Genomic DNA, 18,653 nt, shown 5'->3' on the forward strand with positions numbered 1-18,653 from the left:
TTTTGCTATAGTGTTGCAGTCCCAGTGGCCAGTCTCATGTTGGGACTTTGTGGGTGGATGGGAGCCACTGGAAGAGGGGTGTCTCTGGCATGCCAGAGAGTCAGGGACCTTGTATATGAGAAGGAATGGAGCAATTGAACTTGGACTAGTTCTGTCAGCAACATGCCCCTTTGCTGATGGGGTAGCTCAAGTGTTAAGAGCACCTGCCTAGTAAATGTGTAGGCCCTGAGTTCAAACCCCAGTGCTGCCAAAAAAAAAAAAAAAAAAAAAAGAAGTAAAAGCATGCACCTCAGCCTAGCCTGGGAGGGAAGAAAAGGGGAGCAGCACACAGTACCTTTTGGGGACTTGAAAGAAGTGCTGTCCTGTAGGGCTTCTAGGAGGAAGTATTGGCTGACAGCTGCTTGCTATGGTCTGAATGTTTGTGTCTGCCCCCTCTCCCCCCCTGCCAAATTCATTTATTGAAACTTAACCGCCAGGGTAATGGTGTTGAAAAGTGATTAGGTCATGAGGGTGGAGCCCTCACCAGTGGAGTTAGTGCCCTTAGAAAAGAAGGTGGTGGGAACTGGTTTGCTCTTCCCCCAGGTGAAGATGCAGGGAGAAGGTATTGTCTGTGAGAAATGCACTCTCACCAGACACCAAAACTACTAGCACCTTGATCTTGGACTTCCCATATTCTAGAACTATAAGAAGTAAATTCCTGTTGTTTATAAGCTTCCCAGCCTATGGTATTTTGTTGTAGCAGCTGGAACAGTCTAAGACACAGCTCACTACCTGATGGGGAGGGTTCTTGGCTGGAGTAGTGTGTCCTGAGGCTGGTTGTTGCTTCAGCTGGCACTGGTGTCCTCTGAAGAGAGGTTTCATTGCTTTCTGTGACAAAGGTTGAAGTAAAATTGATTTCTTTCTTTTTTTTTTGGTGATGTTGGGGATCAAACTCAGGGTATCACAAACAACAGGCAAAGCACTGTACCACTGTATCCTTAGTCCCCAAATGGACTTTTTTCCATGGTAATTTTGAAAATATATTTTTATGTCCACCACAGGGATTTTATATACCGAACATTCTCCATCTTATAAAATGTTTAGTTTATCTGAGACTAAATTGTTGTAGATACACCTGGTGTTGTAGATATACACAGATGCCTGCCCTGTGAGATCCAGAACTTTCTTCTTTTTTTTTTTGGTGGCACTGCAGTTGGAACTCAGGGCCTCATGCTTACAGCTTGAGCCATTCTACCAGCCAGCCCTTTTTTGTGATGATATTTTTGAGATAGGATCTTGAGAACTATTTGCCCAGGCTAGCTTCGAACTGCGATCCTCCTGATCTCTGCCTCCTGAGTAGCTAGGATTACAGGTGTGAGCTGCTGGCACCCGGCTCAGAGCATTCTTACTTCTTTGTTGAGGTTTACCCAGGATCGCCTACCAACCAATAATTTTAAATTCTGGTTTCAGCAGATGATGACATTTGGTTAGATTATTTGGAATCACATTTTCCAATAATTCATTCCAGATTGTGTTGAATTACTCCTTTATTTAGGTTTAACTTGTCAGGAGTTTCTTGGGTTTTCCAGTGGGTTTTGATGTCTCCATTGGATGGCTGGGTTTAGAAGGACAGAACTCTTGACCTCCTGTCTGTGAACAGGCAAAGGCTCCTCCTGCAGGCTCCTCTTAGCGTGCAGTAACAGTTTTTTTTGTTTGTTTGTTTTCCCCAGTGCTGGGGTTTAAACTCAGGGCTTTGTACTTGCTGGGTAGGTGCTGTACCACCTGAGCCACACCCCCAGGCCGTTTTGCTTTGGTTATTTTGGGAATATGATCTTGTGTGTATGCCTGGAGGGCCTGTACTACCATCCTCGTATTTAGGCTTCCCATGTGTAGGATGACAGGCATGCACCACCATACCCAGCTTTTTATTGGTTGAGATGGGAATCTCACGAACTTTTTTGCCTGGGCTGTGCTCAAACCTCCATCCTCCTGATCTCTTCCTCTCACGTAGTTAGGATTATAGGTGTGAGCCGCAGCACTCAGCCTAACATGAACTTTTAGATATATAGAAAGCATTTTTATGAAGAATAAATATTGCCAGGTCCCCAAAGCCTCTCCCTGCATCTACTTGCTGCTTCCCAAGGTGACTCACTGTCCTGAATTCTGACACCGTTTCAAACTTTATATAAATGACATTGTTTAATATCTTGTCTTCAGTGTCTGTCTTCTTTCACTCACATTACTTAATACCTATGGGATTCATTCATGTTCTGTGTTGTGCATTTATATATTTATCACTGTATAATATTCCATTGTGTGACAATAACTTCTTGTATTCTTCCATTTTATTGCTGATGGGAGTTTGTAACTTTTTTTTGGTGATACTGGGGTTTGAACTCAGGGTCTCATGCTTGCTAGGCTGGCTCTACCACTTGAGACACTCCACCAGCCCTGAGTCTGTAAGGTTTTAAGCACACAATAAGGTCATGTCAATGAAGTCCAAGTTGGCATAGCCCAGTCTTGACCCTGTGAACCTTCTGAAAGCCTAGAAGATTCTGAGTCTTACAAAAACCTGTAGGTATATGTGCATGAGGTAGGAGGCTGTGGAAAGGTGGGAGAAACCCCATCTGTGGGCTTGAAAGGGTATATGTCTCAGAATCATCTTAACTTGGAGAACCAGCTTGGTTTGAGATATGCCAGCCTTTGTCTGCAGACAAGGCTGCCTTGGTGTCCTGGAGTTGCTTCTCTCATAGTCTGTTCCGGGCTGGTGCATACTCTCTTGCCCTTGAGGGAAGATGGTAATGGGGTGGTGGTGGAGGAACTTTGTGTGTGCGCACCTACAGCTATGCGGACATACATTCAGAGGGTGACTGAGGCCAGGCTGGAGGTGAGGAAAGGAGGGAATGACTGCATGAAACATGGCTTCAGTTGGAATGTTGAAATCTTCCCTAAAGGAATGAACTTCTCCTGCACCTTAAGACCTATAACTTATACTACGAAGGCCAGAACCTGCAGCTCCGACACCGAGAGGTAAGGCGTCCCCAGGGAAGTCCTGGGAAGCCCCTGCCCAGCTGGGCTGCCCTACCCTATGTGTCCTGGGTCTGAGGGGCCCTGAGGCCTCCAGATGTCCCTGCTTCTTCTGCCATTGCAAGTGGCCTCTCACTTAGGATGTCAATGAGAGTCTTGGGGTGCTTTGCAAGGAAGCCTCTGTTGGTTCTTCCACGTTTACATGTCTGGGCCCAAGTCCTCTGGCTGAAGCAACTGGGAAGGTCACATAAGCTCTTAGGGGCAACTTTCAGCCTTTCCCCCAACTGCAGTCATCTTCTCAGCTGCCTTCTCAGAGTGTCCCTTCTGTCCCCTGACTTTCCCCAGCCCCCAGTCTAAGGCTAAGCTTACCCATCATCTATCTGTTTCTGTAAAACCTGTTATCAGATAGATGGTGAGTGGCGAAGACGGCTGGTGGAGTAATTTAAACTCAAGTGTTCCTGACTGATAAGGAGGAATGTGTAATACCTTCTCAAACACATTTTCAGGTTCTCAAGCCATGGCAATTTAATCCAGAGAAACAGATAGCAGATGGTGGAATTTCAGCTGCTAAGGCGGGCTGTCCGGGATAGGAGATGGGATGCGGTGTTCTTCAAAGCACTCCACTTAGGCACGTCCTATTGTGGGTTAAGTTCCTCCCACAGTTGTGCAATGTGAAATATGGATGCCAGCCTTGGCCGGCTGGATGGCCATATAAATGGTCTGTGCTTACATGAAGCATTTCCCCCCAGGACTCCCAATGCCCTAAAGATGTTTCATTCCTCTTCTGCTGCCTTTTACTCCCCACCCCCAAGGATGATCCTTTGGTTCAGGTTGGGTGCTTACTGGGCAGACATCATTTCACCCATAGAGCTCATCCTAAAGACGTGGCCATGACCCATGTCTGACACCTGTGGGCTCTGACCATAAAACACAGGTTCAGAAGGGATTTTCCGAGGGTGGAGGAAAAAAACCTGACCCTTTTAGGCAATGTCCTCAAAGCTTCTATTAATTAGTGCCTGGTTATGAGCAGGATTCTCGTTCAAAAACAGCATTCCTGGGGTTAAATCCTCAAAGTGCTCCAAGAATAAAAGGTCTCATGAGATCTGTTCTCTGAGTTAGAACATATCAATGCCTTAGAAAGGTTCACATTTACCTTCTTGTTAGTCAACAATCTTGAAGTATAAATTTGGAATTCCTGCAGGATTTATTCACCTCTTGGAGAGTCATAACATAGCACATTAGCTTATTACAGGCGCTGAGAAGTTATGCTAAGAAATCTGATTTCATCCTCTCCCACATCATGATCACTGGACACCCTTTTAAGGCAATGGTTCGTCTGCTAGAGGAGCTAGTGTTCTGTAAATAAACTTGGGAAAATGCTGCCTTAAATCTCTTTCACCCAGCAGGTCAGATTGCTAAGCATATATTATAGCTGAAGACACTTCTCTTTGTAGAATAGAAAAGGAGAAAGTCGCTAATTCAAGGCTTTAGTTCTTGCTTCTACTAGAGTGGCTAGTCTCACTTACATTAGAAGCAATGTATACACATGTGAGTAAATGTAAAAATGATAAAAAAAAGGATGTATTCTGATTTCTTAAAAGTCATTACTGTAAAGACAACAAAAACGTTTTTATAAATTGCACATGTATATTTGAGTTTCACAGCACCTCTTTTTACCTTGCAGTGCTGGGAATTAAACCCAGGACCCCCTCATGCTGGGCAAGTGCTCTGCCATTAAGCTATACCCCCATCCTCTTCACAGCAGCTTTTGGGCTGACCTTTGAGGTCAACTTCAGGGTGTCAGAGAACTTTTCAGCAGAGCGTGCCTCTGAACGCGTACACGTGAATAATTCACATCCTGTTAACACAGTCCGGGCACAACTGGCTTGGACACATGAGGATGCTATCCTTTATTCCCCAGCATGGTACTGGCTTCTGCGGGGCTTTTCTGGGCTCATCAGGCTGATTCCTTTGTGGCAGGAAGAAGATGAATTCATTGTGGAGGGGCTGCTGAACATCTCCTGGGGGCTGCGCCGGCCCATCCGTCTGCAGATGCAGGATGACAACGAACGCATCCGTCCCCCTCCGTCCTCTTCCTCCTGGCACTCTGGTTGCAACCTGGGAGCCCAAGGGTGAGTGAGGGGAGATGGACAGACTCAGAGGAGACCACAGTGTCTGGGGCTTCTGTGTGTCCTCAAACAGATAAACGTCATCCTGGCCCCTGTGCCTACCTGCTTTGGGCTTGAGATGAGGAGAAAAGGGACCGACACTGGTGTGATAATGGTTCTCCACCCTTTCTCTACAATCATGAGTGAGGTCAGACGAGGAGGGGAGGTGCTGAGTCAGAGGTGATGGATATGCGTGTCCTCCCTCATGGAGAATCTGGGTGTCTGGGGATGTTGCTAGTGGTTCACTAGGCCAAGCCTATAGATTTCTGACATGATGTCGATGTGCAAGTGTCTTCCCGTTGGGACCATACCTCCTAGAATGGCTCTGCTCCAAAAACATTTAGGACTTGAATCTTCTGACCAGTGCTCTTTCAGTCCTGGGAGAGCACTCATCTGAGCCAGCCGAGTGAGGTCAACCAAGGATCTGCTCCACACCTGGAGCCAGGTCATGGCATGTGGGCAGGAGTCTGGGATGTCCCCTCCTCCTGGTCCCCACTGGGGGGTCTGTGAAGATGGTGTGTGTTCCTCCCCACTCTCCATGACCAGATGTGTAGCCAAATGCATCTTGTAGGCACACCCTTTTTACTGTCCTGGGACTTTGGTTTTTAGGATCAAGTGACTGGGTTTGTTCCCTCATGAAACTTGCTGATGTTGGCTGCATTCAGGCCCGAGTCTGGGTGGAGGGTACCCGGCTAAGCCAAAACCACAGTGATGTGTTTTCTAGTTTAAAGAAGAGCCAAGCCCTCTCTGTGGGCCATGTGGAACGTTTTGTTAAACTCCATGGCCAAGTCTATCCTTCTCTACAACTGAGAGATCTCTACAGTGTAGCCAAGCCCTGGGGTTGATCTGGGTTCTTTCCAAGAAAATTTAAGGAGGAAAGTTATTGCCCATCCAATTAGGCATCGGAATGTCTGGTCAAAGTTCTTTGGTTTCATCTAACTTTGCTGCTTTCAGCCCTTTCACTCTATCTGATTTCCAGTGGGCCAAACTCTGTTCACTGCCTGACCTTGACCCCCTACATTGTTACATTCCGTTCTCTAAGCGAAATGATTTAAAAAATTCCATTTGACTCTGGGGCCTTTGGGGAGCCCTTCAATCTGCATACTTGTTTCCTCGTCCTTCCCTTGGCCCCTGTGGCATCACACTGTCTTGGTCGGCTCTTGAAGTCCTCAAATACTTTGAGAGCTTTCAGGAATGTGTTCCTGATGCCAGCTAAACTTAAGTGAATGCCTGGACTGCTGTGCATAGAAGGATGCTGAGGCCAGTTTCTGCTTCAGGGAGAAAGAGCGTTTCGGACCAGGGAGTGGAAGCAATGGATGTGGGTGCTAAGTGTTCTCACAGACAATCCCAGTCTCAGCTCAGACTGCCAGCTGTGCCCCTTTCTCCAGGCTGGCTGGGGACTCTGTCCTTGTAACCCTGAGGATGCTGTCATCAGCACCACCTTCAAAGCTACTGTGACCTTGGAGCAGCCAATCTATTACCTGCCACTCCTTGTAGATGCCAGAAGCAATTTCTGAGTTATTCCTCCAACTGAAATGAAGCCAAACTGGAATCCTGACTTGAGAAGCAAATGGCTGTTACTAGAGTTTTTCAAATAAGCCATGGAGCCCACCCGTGCTTAGAAACTCGGTGCAGGCAACACGCGGATTCTGTTCTGTGGAGTTCTCCTTGCTGGGTTCGATGAATTGGGTGCTTGTGTCGCTGCAGAAGCTGGGAAGGAACATCTGCTTTCCTCTGACCCCCCCTCCCCCCACCACTTTCCACCCAGTGCTCAGCCTGGGAGCAGGGCCAGCCTCTGGGATGCTCAGCGCAACTTGCATCCTTCATATGCTGGTACCTCTCCTGGCACGAGCAAAGCGCTCCCCTTGCAGGATGGGGTTGGAGTGGGGGCATCTCTCCACAGTGGCTAAACCAGTCTTCTTTTTGTTTATTTTCTTCCCCCCAGCACCATCCTGAAGCCCCTTGGCATGCCCAACATTCAGATCTCAGAAGTGGACGCGCCTCCTGAGAGTGACCAGACACTGAGCCCCACAGGTACCAGTCATAGGAGGAGCCTCCAGATAGGGGTCAACTGGGTGACAGCTGCTGTGATAGATGCTATAAATGGTGGTTGATTTGTGAATATCTAAACTTCACGATTCAAAATTCAAAATATATTAAATAGGATTAAATGTAATCCTAGCTACTCAGGAGGCAGAGATCAGGAGGATCACGGTTTGGCAAGTAGTTTGTGAGACCCTATCTCAAAAAAATCTAGCACAAAAATAGGGCTGTGTGGCTTAAGGTATAGGCCCTGAGTTCAAATCCCAGTACCACAAAAAACCAAAAAAACTCCCACCTTGTCCACCCACCATTGAGGCTCCCTCCCTATAATCAACCCAAGCACATCCTTCCTGAGTTAGTTTGTACAAATACAGACAAATTCACACTCACAAACCTTTGGAGTTGGATACAATTTCGTCTCTTCCCCTTTTTATACGTGGTGCATTTTGCACATGGCAGTTTTTAATTTGTATTTATCAATTTATCTTGTGGTTTCGCCATACAAATCCATAAAGAACTTCCTTGTCCTTTACAACCCTTCAGTACTCCGTTATATGGGAAAATTATAATTTATTTAATCATTCCTGTTGATAGACATTTAAGGCATTGTCAGTCTTTGCAGTGACAAACCAGGCTGCAGTCAGTGGCCTTAAACATGTGACATTTCACCCATTTGTCAGGGCCTCTGTAGGATTCTTTCAGGTAGAGTTGCTGGGTCTGAGGCTATGTACATTTGAAAATTTGACAGATATTGTCAGTTTGCAAATCTTTATATATATATATATATATGTGAATATATATGAGTGTATATAAAACATACTTTACAAAAATTAAAAAAAACCAGACCAACCTCCTCATGCTTCATAATTCTGTTAATGTCAGTGTTTTACATAATAGGCATGCATGGATAAAAATATGTCATGGGACCCCATATGTTTATAGTTATGTACTCTATTAAGTATTTTTCCTGCTTTTTATTAAATACATTCATAATTGTTGTGTAACCACCATTACTATACATCTCCAGAACTCTTCATCGTATAGGACTGAAACTAGAGGGTATAGCTCAGTGGTAGAGTACTTAGTTAGCCTTGCAAGACCCAGGGTTCAATTCTCAGCACTGCAAAAAATAAAATTAAAACCCTGAAAAATAAAATAGAAACCCATTCAACAATAATCCCCATTTCCCCTCTTCCCCCAACCTCCCCCCCCAAGCCCTTTGCAGCCACCATTCTTCTTTACCTCTCTCTGATTCTGACCACTCTAAGTATTTCCTACAAGTGCTATCATATAGCACTTCATCTTGTTTTCTTTTTAAAACTGGGGCTTGAACTCAGGGCTTTGTGTTTGCTAGGTAGGTGCTCTATCACTTGATCCACGCCCCCAGCAGTATTTGTCTCTTTGTGACTCGCTAATTTCACTCAGGATACCCGTCTTCAAGGTTCATTGATGCAGTGCCATGTGTCAGAGTTAGTTTTCAGTATTTTGCAAGCCCTTAGATCACCTGACCCTGTGCCAGGCACCGTTCTAGGCACTGTATGTGTACTAACTCTTTGAGGTCCTTGCTACTTAAGGTGGTGCTCTTATTATGCATTTTTTTTTTTTTGGCGGCACTGGGGTTTGAACTCAGGGCCTCACACTTGCTAGGCAGGCATTCTACCACTTAAGCCATGCCCCCAACCTTGTTATGCACTTTTATGGATGAAGAACAGGCACAGAGGGGCTAGTAACATGGCAGGGGTGGAGCTGGGACTTGAACCTGGGAGGCCTGTGTTCCACCCTTTCACTGTCTTACTTCTCAGTAAATTAGTACCATACCTCTCCTCCAGCAGGAAATCACTTTAATACAACATATTTGGGGGAAGGCAGTGAGTGCCATTGTGTTGATTATCAAGGGGACTATATGGCAGCTTGTTCAGGCAAACAGAGCTTATTCCCTCCTTTCCTGTCAGATGTGAGGGGCCTGAAGCCTGTGCAGGAAGACACCCCACAACTGATGCGCACACGCAGTGATGTTGGGGTGCGTCGCCGTGGCAATGTGAGGACATCCAGTGACCAGCGTCGAATCAGACGCCACCGCTTCTCCATCAATGGCCATTTCTACAATCACAAGGTAGAGAAGGTGGAGGGAGAAGAGGACAGCTTCAGAGGGGCAACACCCCTTCCTCGGCATCTGTCACCTCGGGCTAGAGCCATGTGGTCTCTGGTGGGACCTTGGAAAACTGTGCTCCTCAGTTTTTGGGTTATGGGCAGGCTGCAGGCTGTGCTGGCTGTGAGAGGGCTGACGGATCTCAGGTCAGAGGTTCCCCCCAGGATGGGTGAATTCCGTGAGGCTGCACAGAGCAGCCCCTGCTGTACACTGAAAGCTCTAAAAACATCTCATGAATACTCACTCCCGCCCCACCCAGGTGAATCTGCATGGTACCCTCTTCCTGACCCTGGGCCTTTCAGCAGGTGCATAGTATGACTTTTCCCTGAGCTAAGGACTGACCTGCAGTGGTCTCAGACCAGTCCATCTCCCACCCCACCCAAGCTAGATGGCCCCTCCCTTCCTCCTGCTGCTTGGTTCACATCTCAGCAAGTGCATGATGGGAGAGTGGCCAGAGGACTCCTCCTGCCACAGCCCCAGGGAAAGGGTCTTTGTGAGTGCTTTATTTGGACAGAAGGTCCAATTATCTGGTCCCTTGGGAGCTCAGACCCAAGCTTCCCTCAGGGCAGCGTGAACTGAGTTAGACAAATCTAAGCTCTGCTTTGCTGCACCAATGCTCAATGCATACCACCTTGTTTCAGGGCTCCAAGGGAGCACGTTTTGAGTACTGTTATCACTGTGCCCTGTACCCACCTGGGTTTTAGAGCTCTGCCCTTGTCCCTACTCCCACCCTGAGCCAGACCTCTCTATTGGCAGACGTCGGTGTTCACGCCGGCCTATGGCTCTGTCACCAATGTTCGCATCAACAGTACCATGACCACCCCGCAGGTTCTGAAGCTGCTGCTTAACAAGTTTAAGGTTAGTTCCCTTTGCTGGCTGAGTACCTTGGGGGCTCTTGCGGGGCGGGGGAGGTATGGTGAGTGTGCAGTTTGGGGCGCTGGTCAGAGGCTTGGGATCTTTAGACTCTTCCTTTTCAAGGCAAGGTCTACAGCATAGCTTCTCCCCGCTCCCCAAGCTTGTTAGAAAAGCAGACTCTTGGGCTGTATCCCTCACGCTGAGTCAGCAACTCGGAGAAGGCAGGGAGCCTGTCCAGCAGGTCTGCAAGGGGCTGAGAAGCATAGACCTTCAGGGACTTTGTGAGGTGCCATGAAACAACTCTAGAGTCTGACCTCTGGTTTGGAGCTCAGTGCACAGACTGACTTGCACAACACAGTTTGGGATGCTACTTTGAAAACTGATACTTAAATGGAAGGGCAAATTATAGTGCACGAGTGCTTTTAAGGTCCTGTTACTCTGTTTTCTGCAATCCCTGTATAATTCTTATGGAGACCAAGTGTTCTCATTTTTATATTTTGGGTTCGGATTTTTTTCTTGAGATGCCAAGGCTGGTCTTGAATTTCTGAGCTTGAGTAATCCTCCCACCTTAGTCTCCTGAGTAGCTGGGACTACAGGTGCATACTACTGGGTCTGACCAGCATTTATTGGAAGCCAAGGACACTTGTGAGCTGTTGAATGAGACAAATGCCTTCACCTCCCTTTGCTCCTGCTTCCTCATGTGAGGGGAGGAGGATGGTACAGTGTTATCCAGCCACCATGAGTGTAAGATGAGTTGAAACGTGAACAGTGTGTAGACTTCACACTATTACCAGTTGTGTCTCTCTAATCCAAAAACCCGATGGCTGAAATGCTCCAAAATCTGAAACATTTTGAGCACAATTTTTGGATTTTGCAGCATTTATTTTGCTAAAGTTAGCTGCTGGCCCCATCCCCTCATCACTTCTGAGAGCTGTAAATGAAAAGCCTTCTCCTCAGAGAAGCCTGGAATATGGCTCACAGCGAGGATGTTTAACGAGTCTCTTTTTCTACTGATTCAGATTGAGAATTCGGCAGAAGAGTTTGCTTTGTACGTGGTCCACACCAGCGGTGGTAAGTCTGAGGCACACAGTGTACTCCAAAACTTTTAATTAACTTAAAATAGCAAGTTAAAAAAAATACCTCTGCCTCATTCAGTTGTTGCTTGGGCTGTGGAAACTTCCAAATGTTTGCCTCCAAGGCTGGTGGGCTTGCTGGACGAGTCCACTATGGGATGCTATATATGGGCAATAAACAAACCCTAAAACCTAACAGCTTTCTGAAAAAGAACCAGATTTTCTGCAGAGGCAGATAAAGCCAGTTCCTCCCAAGTGGCCCCTTCCAAAGGGTTTGAGGCCATGTAGTGTGGTGAGACGAGTGGGAGGAGGTTTTAACCACACCTGTTGTTCACTTACAAACCAGTCTCCTGACTTGTACAGGCGCATCTCCTAAGGTGCCTGGTCCATTTGGAGCCCTGAGTGGACCACTACCGTGAAAGGGTCAGGTCAGACTCAAAGCTGTTCTTGGTGTATGTGGTTCCAGAGAAACAGAAATTGAAGAACACCGATTTTCCCCTGATTGCCAGAATCCTCCAGGGCCCGTGTGAGCAGGTCTCCAAAGTGTTCCTCATGGAGAAGGACCAGGTGGAGGAAGTCACCTATGATGTGAGTTCCCTTTTGATCCGGTGGTCTGTCCTCAGGAGGGTGAGGATTTGATGGGGTATAGCACAACTTTTTTGGGCAAGGACCATGTCCCCTTTGACTGTCATTCTTTAATACCAGGTTTTCTTAGTTGAGGGAGTGTCCTGTAGGAATTGTTAGAGCAATGCTCTCGGCAGAAAGTGATTTCCACAGAAGACATGAATTTCCTGAGCCTTTTTAGGATACTGTAAGAGGTTTGCAAAGTTTCTGCAAACACTCCAACACCATCAAGAAGTTAGCAGTGATTTTTGCCTTCTTTTATATATTAGTCAGCTTCTCCTAAGGTAACAAACAGCCTCAAATCGCAATAACTTACAACAACAAACATTCACTTTTTTTTTGCTCATGATTCTGTCAGCTTGTAGCAACTGCTGTGCTCTGGGCTGTAGGCTGAGTTCAGGTCTGCATTGTGTGTCTCATTCAGAGACTCAGGGTGAAGAAACAGTGACTACTTGGAGTGCTCCTCATGGCTGATAGCATAAATCCAGGGTGGAGCACGTAAGCACTTTTGAAACCTCCAATCAGATTTGGCATAAGTTGTGACTGCACTCATTCCATTGGCCAAAGCAAGTCACAAGGTCAAGCTTCATAGGGTGGGGAAATACACTTCTCCCATGAAGGAAAGGTGATGCAGAAGGGAGAGATTCTGGTGGGAGAGGAGACACCATTTCCTGTCTTTAAGTCACCACGGAGCCACTCACAGCCTCTTGGAAGCCAGGTCTCTTCTGAATGCCTGTTTGTCATGCTGACCCATGACGATTCCTTAAATTTGTTTGTTTGTTTTTTGTGGTACTGGGGATTGAACTCAGGGCCTCATGCATGCGAAGCAAACACTAAACCACTGAGCTATATCCCCAGCCTTACATCACTGTTTTAAGAGAAAGTGCTTTTCCAACTCCCAAATCATGGATTGGAGATGAAATGGAAAATGAGAAGTTGTGACACAGTGTCTTATAAATGAACCAGTGCAGACTGAGCCAGCTTTGAGAAGAGTAAGGCTTGGTTCTTGTCTGTAAGGAAATCCCGGGCTAGTGGAAAAACACATTTCTGAAGGCTTTGTGCCTTGTGGGAAGATGATGGCAAAAGAAACTGGCATAATGCTGGGAGCGGAGTGTGCCCCCTACATTTACTTCTCCCTCCCCAGGTGGCCCAGTACATAAAGTTCGAGATGCCGGTCCTTAAAAGCTTCATTCAGAAGCTCCAGGAGGAGGAAGATCGGGAAGTCAAGAAGCTGATGCGCAAGTAAGCATGGGCCCTGTCGCTGCTTGAGTTTCCCCTGGTGTCCTGTGAGCTGCTGTGTGGGTCAGGTCTCGTGAGATTTTTCTGGGAGCTGCCCATTGATAAATCTGGATCTCAGACAGGGACAGGAAAATTAAGTGTATTGGTTTTCCTCCCTTTTATTTTTGTGTGAGTCATCAAAGTGTGTTTTTTTTTTCTCCTTTTATGAAAGAGCCCTGAAAAGAAAGTGTTGGTTTAAAATCTTTGAGGGGGTCCAGATTCAAATCCCATTTATGAATTCATTTCTGTGGTTACAACAAAATACGAGAAGCTGAGAAATTTGAAAAGAAAAGGGGTTAATTTTGTTCACAGAGGAGGACCAAAAGCATGGCCCACTTCTGCTTAGCTCTGGCAAGACCTTCGAGGCAGATAGCATGACCATGATGGGGGCATTTGCAGAAGAGATCACTTGATAAGCTGGAAGCCCCCCCTCCAAAAAAAAAATCAGGGGCCGGACTTGCTTTTTTATAACAAGTTGCTCTTTTGAGAGCTATTGGGGGTCCTATAAGTACGTTGATCCCTTCTGAGGACAGTGCCCCAAAAACCTAATTACCTTCCCAGGCTTCACTTTTTAACACTTCCATTACCTCCCCATCTACTGGGGACCATGAATATTGAGGAGACACACTCAAACCGTGTCCAAACCACAGCATCCTGCTATCCCAGGCAATGACCAGGCTCCCAGCAGGAAATGGATGCCCTCTCAGATGGGGAAATTTGAGGAGCATTTGTTGAAGGAGTATTTACAAAGACAGCGGTAGAGTTTGGGGTCACCTCAGTGGAGAATGGAGTCCCCAGGTTGAGTGTTGCCACCCCATGCCTAAAGGAGTGAGGACAGGGAGTGCCAACCAAGACCCTGGAGAGCTCAGGAAGGTTGTCTTGGCAGTGGAAGTGGTCTTAGCCACCTGCCTCTAAAGCCCTTTCAGCCTTCCTGTCTTTCACCTTGGTGGTAGTAAGCACTCAGTTCATGGAACCCTAATTAGTTCTGCTGTTAATTTTTTTTCCAGCTTCTACACTTCTTTCACCAGGCTTTCCAACTATAGTAAAATAATCTAATTTAGGTTTAGCCTCTTTATTCCCTCTCATGCTGAAGTGGTTGGCCAATGATGGAAGCAAGGGGCACGCCCACATCTTACCTGGGTGGTATGGTGCCACGGCCTCTTAGTCACGCTGTTTCCTCACCTTCTCCCCAGGTACACCGTGCTCCGGCTAATGATTCGGCAAAGGCTGGAGGAGATTGCCGAGACCCCAGCAACAATCTAAGCCACAGACACCCCAGGGGCTGCCATTGATCCCAGAAGACCCACAGGAAGCTGGGTACTTTCCTCCCATGGAAACATTTAAATGCAAACCTCCCCAGCCCCAGACAAGCCATCATGGTTCCCTGGAGCAGGATGGAGAAGCCAGCAGACAACTACCCGTCCTTGGATCCCTGCTCTCCTCTCTTCCACTTGCAAGGACTTTTGAGTTTTGTTCTAAGGAGAACCCAAAAATATATATGTGTGCATGTGTGTGTGTGCACACACACACACAACCCAAGTCCATGTGCCTCTCTGATACTTTCACATGCAATTAAATTCCAAGCAACCAGCATGAGTGCCATGAGCTGGTAGAAGCGCTGCTCATGGACAGGAAAAAAGGACATGTCTGAGAGGCTTTGGCTAAAGAAAAGATGTTTTCCCTCCAGTGCTGGGGTAGCCATGCATATCACCCATGTGTGGAAGGCAAAAGGGCTCCACCAGCTCCCCATTAGGGGGATTTATATATTAAGAGAAAACCTCCCTATATGCCTAGAAGGATTGGTGAATATGATGTCCTTAGAAATTAACAAAAGAACAGCCCCATCCCCTTGGGGCAAGTCAGATAGATCGGAAGAGATAACCCATCCTGGGTAGAAGCAATGAGGCCACAAGTTTTTACACTGGAAACTTTGATGGTTTTAAATAACAAAACGAATGTGCTTTTCTGTGTGGATACCCAAAAAGAATGGATTCAGCCTCTGTTCCTGCTCCACAGCCACCTCAAGAAGTCAGGGAGCCTGCGTGTTTCTCACCAAGCTGCCAAACGAACTCTCTGGTGCCTCCTTGGGTTGAAGGAGAGTCTCATGAAACAAAGGTGTTGCTGGTGTGCATACAGCACTGATTGGCTCATGTGCCCTGAGCCTGGCTTGTTCTGAGATGGTAGCCAGGAAATTTCCAACTTCCTTTCTTAGGGCTAAAGGGAAGGGTAGAGGTCACTTGGTTAAATGACACGTGTCTTCAGGGCCAGCCCATCTCACATCAGCAAGTCTTCCTGCACTTGGAGCTGGGGACTATGTGTTTGAAGTCAAGATTTTATTCTTTCTAACCTCTGGATTCTTGCACATTCCCTCACCTTGTGTGTGGAGATGGACTTGTCCTGCTGCTTGGGGATGCTTTTAGACTGTCCTGTGAGGAAGGACAGGGCAGCCACCTTGCTGATCTTTAGAGGCAACCTCAGTGGGGGGAAGGGCAGGGACTGCCTGTCCCCTGGGATCCCTATCAGGAAACTTGCCAAGCAGCTGTGTGACTGATATCACTCGAGGGGGGACAGACAGATGCTTGGAGCCAAAATCAGGGGTGTCTGAGCCTTGCTGTGGTCTGGGTGCTCCCCACCTCTTCTTCACCTTCTCTCCCAGGAAGGTTTGGAGAGCACTGGCCAGTGTCCCCAAAGGGAGGTGGCTTTTTGCAGCAGACCCATTCCCATCCCAGGCACTCTCTGGTCCCCCACCCGTGCCTGTGCCTATTGGCTTTTCCAAGGCCGCTTTAAAAAGCTCACAGCTGTGGTCTCATTGTGGACTTCAGAAAGATGGCAGGCTGCCACCAGCCATCTTGCTGGAGATCTCTTACTTCCTTTGCGGGGAGCAGCACCACCAGCCCCATGGGGCGTGGGGCAGAAACCCAGAAGGCTTAGTGTCAATCATACGCCTAGGTGATTTCTGCAAAAAGCACAGAATGGGAGGGGGGTGGGGAGGGGCTTGGAGGCGGGTGAGGCTTCCTCTGTTACAGATGGGAAAGAGCAGATTTGTGAATGCAGCATATCGAGAAAATGCTTTGGAGAATTTCATTTCCTGAATGTTCAAAGCCTTCCTCGCCCCCAATAATTCTCCTTTGGGGGCCGGGAGGAAGAATTTCCACAAAGCAAATTACTAACCACTAACTCTTACTGGACAGCTATTTCTGGTTTATAAATGTTTCTGTAACTTGCACTCACTTTACAATAGTGTTAACTATGGAAATGTCGCATAACACCAGTTTGCCAGGTCACTTTCCAAGAATGGGAGACCAAAGTAAACTTGGCTTTTTAAAGTGTGGGTTCTGGGTGGAAGTAGGGGAAAAGCACATTCTACACACTTCACCAATGCAGGCCACACGCTTCCTTTGTGGCCAGTCCGTGGAGGTCATTTCTCCCCTCTGAATAACCTGATCAAGGAGTTTGGAATCTTGGTGGGTGTGGAGCTCAGTGGTAGAAGCTCAACCAACCAACCAAAACCAAACAGCTCCCCTCGCCCAAAACAAATAAAGCAGAAGGGTAACAACAAAACCCCAAATGAACTTTAGAATGCTTTGAAATAGCAGCAGCTGAAACACACCCTCTATCACAGTATGGACCATTTTCCCACTGGTATTGGATGGCCTCGCATCTTTGAACTCCTCCACTGACTTGTGTTGGTTATGTAATTGTGTACAATGAATCCGAAGTTGGGTGAAGAACAAAAGGCCGATGTAGAGGGTTTTCCAACTTGAGAAAAGCAGTTGGGTTGCATCTGGCCTTTTTTTTTGGCAGAGGTTTATGTTACAAGGTGATCAAGTGAAGGAAAACACCCTGAGTCTGTCTGACTGGGGTGGTAGAATTAAGCACTGGTCACATTCTTGGTGATCACATTAGTGGGAAGGTAATGACTAAAAAGGGACTGTCACTTGGGAAGGGGCCGAGAAGCACAGATGGGTGTGATGGTGAGGGGTGTGCACCCTGGTCTCCCAGCTTGAAGGACTTCAGGTTCCAGTTGAGGGTAAGCTGAGAGCTCTCAGGAGATTTGCCACCTGTCCCGAGAAAAGTACAGACGCCTAAGGTCAAGGTTTTGATAAGACATGCTGATGCTTCAAGAGACATATTTGCACCTTTTCTCCTTCCTACCAAAAAGAAAATAATATTCTGTCCTAGAAACTTCCAGATAAAGACACTTTATCAACATATCTATGGCATATGATGACCCCCCCTCAATTTTTCCTCTGTACAAAAAACATCCTGACAAGAATTCTTTTCTGTGGAATTGGGTGATAATTTAGTGTCAGGAGGAAGGAAGGAGAAATGAGCCAAAAAAGGGCAAGAAATTCTTGTCAAAGCAACAAAAACAACCAATCAACCAAATAAACAAACAAGCAAGTAAGCAAACAAAAGTGAAAAGCAAAAAAAAAAAACCTTACTTTTTTTTTTTTTCCAGAGCTTTATGTCATGAAGAATTTACTGTCAGGGACATATCTCTAGGAGAGAAATTTCTGTTCCGTCAAGGGAATTTCAGTGACCATGGCAACCAAACCATGATGTGGGAGTACGAGATAGGAGGAGACCCCCACCAAGCATCTTTGCTACAGCACACATTTTTGAGTTTCTACTTAAATTATTTTACAGAAATTCTTGCTTGAGTCAGAGGAGATAGGACCTACTAGAGAGGACAAAATAAACATAAATGTGACACCCCTTCTTTCAGTGTAACTGAAAGTGTTTACCCTGTCCTGGGACAGTAAAGTGCTCTCTGTCCCACCCCCGTGTTTAAACTGAGCACAGAATTGCACAAGCTGTGAAGGGAAAGCCTCAGTTTCCCCTGTCAGTGTCTTTCTGGCAGATTGCAGACGTGTTTCCAGGCTGATGTCTTCTGGTATGTAATTGCTAGTTTTTTGCAAGGGTTTTCCCTCTTGTTTTAGTATTGTGAAATACTCTTTTGGTAATCATGACTTGCTTTTCAGCGATGGTACATGACCCAGTTCAATGTTTCTTTCTGAACTGATAAACGGATGTATTGAAGCATCTTAACATTATTTGACAAGGCCTCAGTAGGGAGCCATACGATTTTGTAACCTTTTGATATGTTTTAATGCACCTGACTTAGATCTTACTGAAATAAAGCACTTTTCAAAGAGAAGCACCCTGTGGATTTAGTCTGTGTATCTCTGAATTGGGAAAGGGTGTTTATAAGGTTGGGGACATGAATGTGAAGTCAAATTCAAGAGATAAATTGATTTTCTTCCCCAAGAGCTTATGGTTTAAGTGGGCCTAGACCTAGCTACAATGTTCTGTCTTAGCCTATTTTCTGTTGTTATAACAAAATACCAGAGACCAGATAATTTATAATGAACAGAGGGTTTATTTAGCTCACAGTTCTGGAGGCTGGGAGGCCATGACCATGGAGACAGCATCTGCTTAGCATCCTGTTAGAAC

At 46.5% G+C, this 18,653-nt stretch overlaps 1 protein-coding gene across 6 annotated transcripts in view; it reads left to right on the forward strand.

Moving 5' to 3' along the window:
• The window catches only part of Rassf2 (Ras association domain family member 2), a 37,008-nt gene extending 18,651 nt beyond the window's left edge, over window positions 1-18,357 (forward strand). For all 6 annotated transcript variants that reach the window (XM_074074395.1, XM_074074393.1, XM_074074394.1 and 3 more), the window contains 9 exons: window positions 2,934-3,009; window positions 4,987-5,138; window positions 7,120-7,208; window positions 9,170-9,330; window positions 10,123-10,224; window positions 11,241-11,292; window positions 11,761-11,882; window positions 13,063-13,160; window positions 14,390-18,357. In XM_074074395.1, the coding sequence (XP_073930496.1) occupies window positions 2,934-3,009; window positions 4,987-5,138; window positions 7,120-7,208; window positions 9,170-9,330; window positions 10,123-10,224; window positions 11,241-11,292; window positions 11,761-11,882; window positions 13,063-13,160; window positions 14,390-14,459 (922 nt within the window). In that variant the 3' untranslated portion in view covers window positions 14,460-18,357. The remainder of the gene's footprint in view (window positions 1-2,933; window positions 3,010-4,986; window positions 5,139-7,119; window positions 7,209-9,169; window positions 9,331-10,122; window positions 10,225-11,240; window positions 11,293-11,760; window positions 11,883-13,062; window positions 13,161-14,389) is intronic.
• The last annotated feature ends 296 nt before the right edge of the window (window positions 18,358-18,653 follow it).

Source organism: Castor canadensis, chromosome 5 (assembly GCF_047511655.1).
Source record: "Castor canadensis chromosome 5, mCasCan1.hap1v2, whole genome shotgun sequence".
NCBI lineage: Eukaryota > Metazoa > Chordata > Mammalia > Rodentia > Castoridae > Castor > Castor canadensis.